General features: G+C 32.0%; 1 protein-coding gene across 1 annotated transcript; it reads right to left on the minus strand.

Moving 5' to 3' along the window:
- Positions 1 to 4,109: 4,109 nt before the first annotated feature.
- On the minus strand, positions 4,110 to 6,945 carry LOC139854917 (uncharacterized). The gene is made up of 4 exons (XM_071844189.1): positions 5,626 to 6,945; positions 5,234 to 5,320; positions 5,071 to 5,145; positions 4,110 to 4,993 (listed from the first exon to the last, which is right to left on the minus strand). The coding sequence occupies exons 1-4, from the start codon at positions 6,943 to 6,945 to the stop codon at positions 4,244 to 4,246; spliced, it is 2,232 nt and encodes a 743-aa protein (XP_071700290.1). The 3' UTR covers positions 4,110 to 4,243.
- Positions 6,946 to 7,201: the final 256 nt, after the last annotated feature.

Here is a 7,201-nt window from a genome sequence, read left to right on the forward strand (position 1 = left end):
AATTGGAACATACACTGCACAACCAATGTTTTAAGGTAGAAAATATTTGGCTCTTGGCCAAAATCAAGTATTAAGTGAAAATATTTACGACTTCCACATGGTATAATGCGAATTAATGTCGCAGCATGTAAATTTACATGTCCACATATAAATATTGAGAGATTTGTACTCATTATCAATTGTCTAGTTATTAGCTATAAGCGTTTATCTATTGATTCAGCTAAACCAATTTTGTGTATGCACATGAGCAACTGGATGTTCAACAACAATCCCTGTAGATATATAATGATCATTAAATGCTTGAGATGTTAACTCACCAGCATTATCAAGTCTCATCCTTTTAATGGTGTAATCAGAATAATGTGTTCTCAATTTAATAATTTGTGCAAGAAACTTTGCAAATGCCATATTACGGCTTGATAACATACAAATATGAGACCATCCGCTAGATGCGTCTATTAGAATCATGAAATATCAAAATGGTCCACATGATGGATGAATTGGTCCATATATATTCCCTTGAATTCTTTCAAGAAATATTGGTGATTCTTTCTCAATGTGCTTTTCATTAATCACCATATGTGATTTTCATTAATCACCATATGTGTTTTTCGTTAATCACTATATGTGCTTTTCATTAATCACTATATGTGCTTTTCATTAATCACCATATGTGATTTTCATTAATCACCATATGTGCTTTTCGTCATATATCATTTTCACCATATGCGCTTTTAATCATATGTGCTGCGCTTTTCGTCATATGCACTTTTCATTATATGCGCTTTTAATTATATGCGATGCGCTTTTCATCATATGCGCTTTTTATCATATGCGCTTTTAATCATATGCGCTTTTTATCATATGCGCTTTTAATCCTTTGCGCTTTTCGGTGCTACATAGATATTTCTCATTTTCGATTATCATTGACTGATAATCATATCCACTATGATATATATCAGAGAAACTTAACAAATTTCTCTTTGATTTGGGAGAAAACAAGACATTGTTTACCAAAAAATTCGTACCATTTGGTAATATGAAATTTTGCCTTTTTCGTTTCTTATATCAAGTTTGCAAGAGCTGGTATAGTATTTATAATTCCTTCATTTGATTTAAATCAATGAAATATTTCTTAGATTTGATCATAGTGTGTATGTTACTACTATCTGCAATACATAGGTCTTTACCATTTAATTGATGTTGTATTTCTGCAGGATTCATACTAAAACTTCAAATAAGATAAGCAAATAATGAGTTATATTTCAGCAAGATAATCAAATTATATTACCTGCAAACAAGTTATAATCTGAAGTACATAAAAGATAACACTTAATAAAACATATGCGTTATGGTCTAAAACTATTTATTTATGAGTGATACATAAAAAAAAACTAGGCATCTTAGAAAATTCAAACCATTCAAGTCTCAAGGTAGCTCAGGGTTAATTTAATCAAGATTTGTCAACAGATTCACTCTCGTTTTCTTTTCTTTTGGGACTTATTTGTAGAGCTAAACAAGATGTTCATGTATTCAAGAAATACTAGACTGATGATCCACGTTACCAGATCATTAATAAGAATCTCCGGAATTCTTATAAGAGCGTTTACTAATATCTTTAATTTTATTCTTTCATGGATCACCGTTATTATTATTATTATTATTATTTTTTGATAATTATTAACGTATCTATCTTTGAGTATTTTCCATAATACACTTGGATTTTCGATCATATAATATGTAGATTCTAAGGACTCGTCAATATGTTTGCTAAGAAAAATACTTACTATTGCTTTCTCTTGTTCGGAATAATTGTTATTTTCATTCAGGGTTTCTAAAATACCGTTTGATTCGAGATGTTTTTCTACATTCATAACCCATGTTAAGTAGTTGTTCCCACTTGTTCTAAATGAGCAAATTTAAGCCTTTTCAAATTCGACATTTTCTATTATAAAAAAGATGAATAACATAAATTATAATCATAATCAACTTCTATTCATAGACAAATAATAAAATGAAATTAGAATCATTTTAAATTCATAAGTAGCAAACAACAGAATAATGGTATGATTACAAATAATAAAACCACAAGGGCAGGATAGAATATAGGTTCACCCGGTGGTATATTAGCAACAATGATGATAGTTAATATGACCAATACAATAGGAAAAATCATCCTTGTGTGAATCATTTTTACAAAAACCTTTTGAGAGTAGTAATCTGAAAAATAAAGATTGATTTGTGAAAATGTGAAAACGGAGATGTTTATTTTATATTTGAAAAATATAGTTGTTGTAACGTCGTCAGTTGACGTTAACAACCGTTATGTATATATGACCGTTGTAACGTCATTAGTTGACGTTAACGAATAAAGTCACTATATCAAAACGCGTATGAGTAATATAAAGGACAAGATTTTTTTTCTTATTTTAACTTTTAAGATTTACTTTTAATAAAAATACAAACTACTTTTTCTTATTTTATCTTTTAAGATTTACTTTTAATAAAAATACAAACTACTTTTTCTTATTTTAACTTTTAAGATTTATACTTTTAATAAAAATACAAACTACTTTTTCTTATTTTAACTTTTAAGATTTACTTTTAATAAAAATACAAACTACTTTTTGTATTTTAACTTTTAAGATTTACTTTTAATAAAAGTACAAACTACTTTTTCTTATTTTAACTTTTAAGATTTATTTTTAATAAAAATACAAACTATTTTTTTATTTTAACTTTTAAAATTATAAATTTAAGAATAAACATTAGTATGCATGAAATAAATAATGATTAATTGCATAAGTAATCATAAATGTTAGATAACATATAAAGACCCCCGTCGTATTCGTATTGATCGGAATTAATCTCGACCCATGGTACCGTGTTGTCAAATGACGTGTTGCGTACATAAAGTACCGTGTTGTCAAATGACGTGTTGCGTACAATCATGAGGTCTTATTAACATAAATATAAATGTTAGTGAAGTTAATAAGAGTTAGATTACAGAAAATATAATTCAGGTGGTATAACCGACCATATATAACTTAAATAACATAAATATAAATGTTAGTGAAGTTAGTAAAAGTTAGATTACAGAAATATAATTCAGGTGGTATAACCGACCATATATAACTTAAATAACATAAATATAAATGTTAGTGAAGTTAGTAAAAGTTAGATTACAGAAATATAATTCAGGTGGTATAACCGATCATATATAACTTAAATAACATAAATATAAATGTTAGTGAAGTTAGTAAAAGTTAGATTACAGAAATATAATTCAGGTGGTATAACCGACCATATATAACTTAAATAACATAAATATAAATGTTAGTAGTCCAAAATTTGATATATTCGAGTCTGAAAATTATTAATAATTTCATACCTTGATTAGTGATTCGTGATCGTTTGAGATATCTTTTAATTACACTAAGCTTTTCGTGCTGATAACGTGTTATAATTCAGTAGGCTTATAACTACCTTTAGTGGTTCTTGACTGTAGAAGGTATATAGAGATAGAGATACTGTAAAACGGAGAAAACAAAGGTTAAACAAAAGGTATGAGTAATTGGTTTTTTATTTATAGAAAAATGTACAATGAGAGTTTGGTGGCATTTGGAATCTAGAGAGAGAGAGTGTTTTTGTTAACCAAAAAATACATCCCATAAACTCTAACTCAACACACCTATTTATACTCAAAAAAATATACTATGCAATATCTATAATAATAATAAAATTATCATCCAATTATTACTTTTATAACACAAATGTATTTTAGTTGTAAGCGATACCCGGGTACGCCCCACCTGTGAAAAAATTTATGTAGTATTCTATACATTAATTTTTATATGTAAACCTCTTTCCATATTATTCGCCCTCAAGTTATTATTTTCGCTCTCATGTTACGATCTTGAAGCTCCGTCACTGGCAGCAATAAGGCTGCTATATTTACCATTTGTGTTTTCTAGAAAAAAAAAAAAAAAATGTAGCTTATTCAATAGAATTCATTAGAGCTCAAATGCACAAGTTAAATATTTTTTCCCAATGCAAGAATGGGCGAATCTAAATGCTATATTATGTAACAATCAAGACTTGTACATTGTTTTATAGATTCGGCCAATTACAGATGGAAAAAATCTTCCATACAAAAATAAATAAAATCATAAGTCTAAAAACTATGCATTATATCACCAAAAAACTGTCTGAAAAACTTATAAAAACCAGGAACACTGCTTCATTAAACGACCAAGATATCATCAACTACTTCGTTGATCAACGAATCAAGCAATCGAGCCTCGATCTCCACTCCAATTTCAAACGCTTCAACATCATAATCGAGCCATTTGTTATAATTACGACCGCTCATATCTTTATCAACGAGTTCATCCACCATACTGTCTTTCATATCTTCCCACCCCGTTATCTCGTTGTACACTTCGTTAGCTAACGAGTTCGGTTTCTTAACGATCGTCAACCCTTTTCCCCAAACCCTGCATTTCGATTCCATACACTCGCTTACGCAATTGAACATGAGCTCGCGCCTTAGCTTACTCACTTCATCATTCGGTTTACCAAATTCTAACCGATCAAACACTCGCGGGTTCACGAGCTTTCGAGTTTTACCAATCGTGAAATCATCGAACATGGTCTCAATATCTGCAAGTACGCTTTTCACGTAATCGGGTTCCCATTTGGTGGCAACGCTTGTAACCGAAGATGCCGAGTCTAGTAACTCGGTATCAACCTCCATTAGAGTCAAGTTTGTTGAAAAACTTGTAGCGATTAGTTGTTGGGCTTGAACAGAAGCTGAATTTTGCTTGAACATATTGGCGGGGTCCGATGAGTTACAACTTTCGGAGATGAAAGATGGTTCGAGAACCGAGGTTGGGCTAGGTTCTTGACCATTGAGGATTTTTCGGTACTCGTACTCACGAGATATCCGTTGTTGACGATCATTGGAAGAAAACGCGTAAGTTAAATCTTCACCCTAACAACACAAGATCACATTAATCATTTATAAACTACAAAAACTGTTAAAATACTTGCTTTTTGTTTGTTACGTACCAAATCGAGTATGTGATTCTTCTTCACGAGTTCCATAGGATTATTTGTTGAAAACTCGTAACTCGAATCCTGATCCTAAAGCAATAAACGACGTTAGGTTATTACATTAATCACAAGCAATTATTATGCAACAGATGGAACTCAGTAGCAACTAGCAACATACCATATCTACTATATCGAGCTTGTGCTGTTTTTTCATAAGTTCAGAAGGATCATTTGAAGATAACGCGTAACTTGAATCATCACAATCCTATTACAAATCAGATAATTCACAGGTATAAACTATAAGAAATTAAAAACAGTACATAAACTTCAATTTTAAGCAACCACCTTCCAAAGTTAATATAATTTAGGTAATTTAACCAGTAATCAGCTAAAATCATGGTGTATCATAATTCATAATTAAAAAAGTTTGAAACTTGGATGGTTTCTTGTGGCTTAAGAGAAGTTGGTTGGCTCAAAACAAAAGTGAGACCAGAAATGAACTACATAGTTATAGTTTATATAGTTATACTATGTATACTATTAGTCGAATAAAAGGCATATATTGCGCACCTGATCAGGCATGCTATGTTTTTGTGCAAGGTGTAGAGGATCATATGATGAAATTGCATAACTTGAATCATCGTCTCTCATGTCATTTTCGGTTGCTGCTGAATCGTCTCTCATGTCACTTTCGGTTGCAGCCATTGAATCTTGAGATACAGATGTATCGGTCAGTTCCCTTAGTTTTTGCTCCAAAAGCGTACTTAAAGCATCACCTCCAATAACATTGTAGCTCAACAACGATGGATTCGAAGCATTAACAATGTTCTTACTTCGATTAACAAGTGGTGATGTAAATGTAAAAGAAACGATATCGTTTTTATTACTTCTAGAGCTTCTACCTTGAACGAAATTCTTCTCGGGATGATTATTATTGTTACGATCAGTGTCTTCCATAGAACGTTTTCTTCGAGTTACAGAGTATGGTTCCTTTTTATGGCTCGTTTTCTGGGAAACTGGTTTTCTTGATTGTGGACCGATGACAGAGGATGAAGATTTTGGAGTTGACTTTCCGCGGTCAACTAAGTTATTTTGTTTCTGATTGTTCTGCCTTAAAACCTTCGAAGGAATGGGATTCTTCGGTTGGTTTTTTTCGGGATTTGACTGAGTTTTGACTGACTGCGCTCGATGAGTCATCCCTTCGCGTTTTTGAACATTAGCCTTAGCTTGAAGTGCTAAAGATATTGACTTTTTCGGTTCTAAAGATTGTTGACTTTTGAGATTCTTGACCGTGTTTGACTCCGATGGTTTTCTGGCAGCCTCGGGAATCTTCGGTTTTCTAGTATGTTCCATTTTCTCCCGCAAAACTCGAGCTTTGAAAGGAACCGATGATGATGATGTCAGCGAAGGAGATGGTGATGATGACCCAACAAGAGGTATCTTAGATGCAGCTTCCATTATACGGTCAGGATTATTACAAGACACATATTTTGAGTTCTTAATAGGAGATAAGAGCTTGTGATGAGTGATCGGGATCGATTTAGCAGATTTTGGAGGTAAGGTTTCAGTTCGAAATTTCTCAATTGCCCTAAAATCTTTACGTTTGACTATTAGGGGTGTATGAACGGGCTCCATTTGACAATCAATTGGGTCAAATGCAGGGTCTTTTCTGATATAATTTGTAGATTCTCTTAACGACTGCGAGTCAAAAGATGCGTTTGAGTACGTATCGGAAAAATTTGTAGTCGGTAATGAATCCAACCCCATAAGCCTTGCAACGACCCCTGGAGCTTTCGTACCGTAACCATCTTCGTCGGTTACTGAAGTTGCGCAGCTATAATCACTACTTCCTTTGAAACTCAAGCCACCTATCATGTCATCTTCATCCATCTGTGAGGTTTAAAAAAAAATTAAGTTTAAACAGTTCTTTGACATATAGGTAAAAACTACTACAATATAGCATTGTTAAGTACATACCGTATTGAATCGAGTCATAGGCATGTTGCTTTCAAATCTCTTTGACTGCTTCGGTTGTTCTGAATTCACATGAGTTAACATTGAACCGTTAGCTTAGATATGGGTCATAATGGTTATGTTTTATCTCTAATGGGTCAAATGGTTAAATGGCCAAAAAAGTGTTTCAAAA

The sequence above is a fragment of the Rutidosis leptorrhynchoides genome, chromosome 6 (assembly GCF_046630445.1).
Source record: "Rutidosis leptorrhynchoides isolate AG116_Rl617_1_P2 chromosome 6, CSIRO_AGI_Rlap_v1, whole genome shotgun sequence".
Lineage (NCBI taxonomy): Eukaryota > Viridiplantae > Streptophyta > Magnoliopsida > Asterales > Asteraceae > Rutidosis > Rutidosis leptorrhynchoides.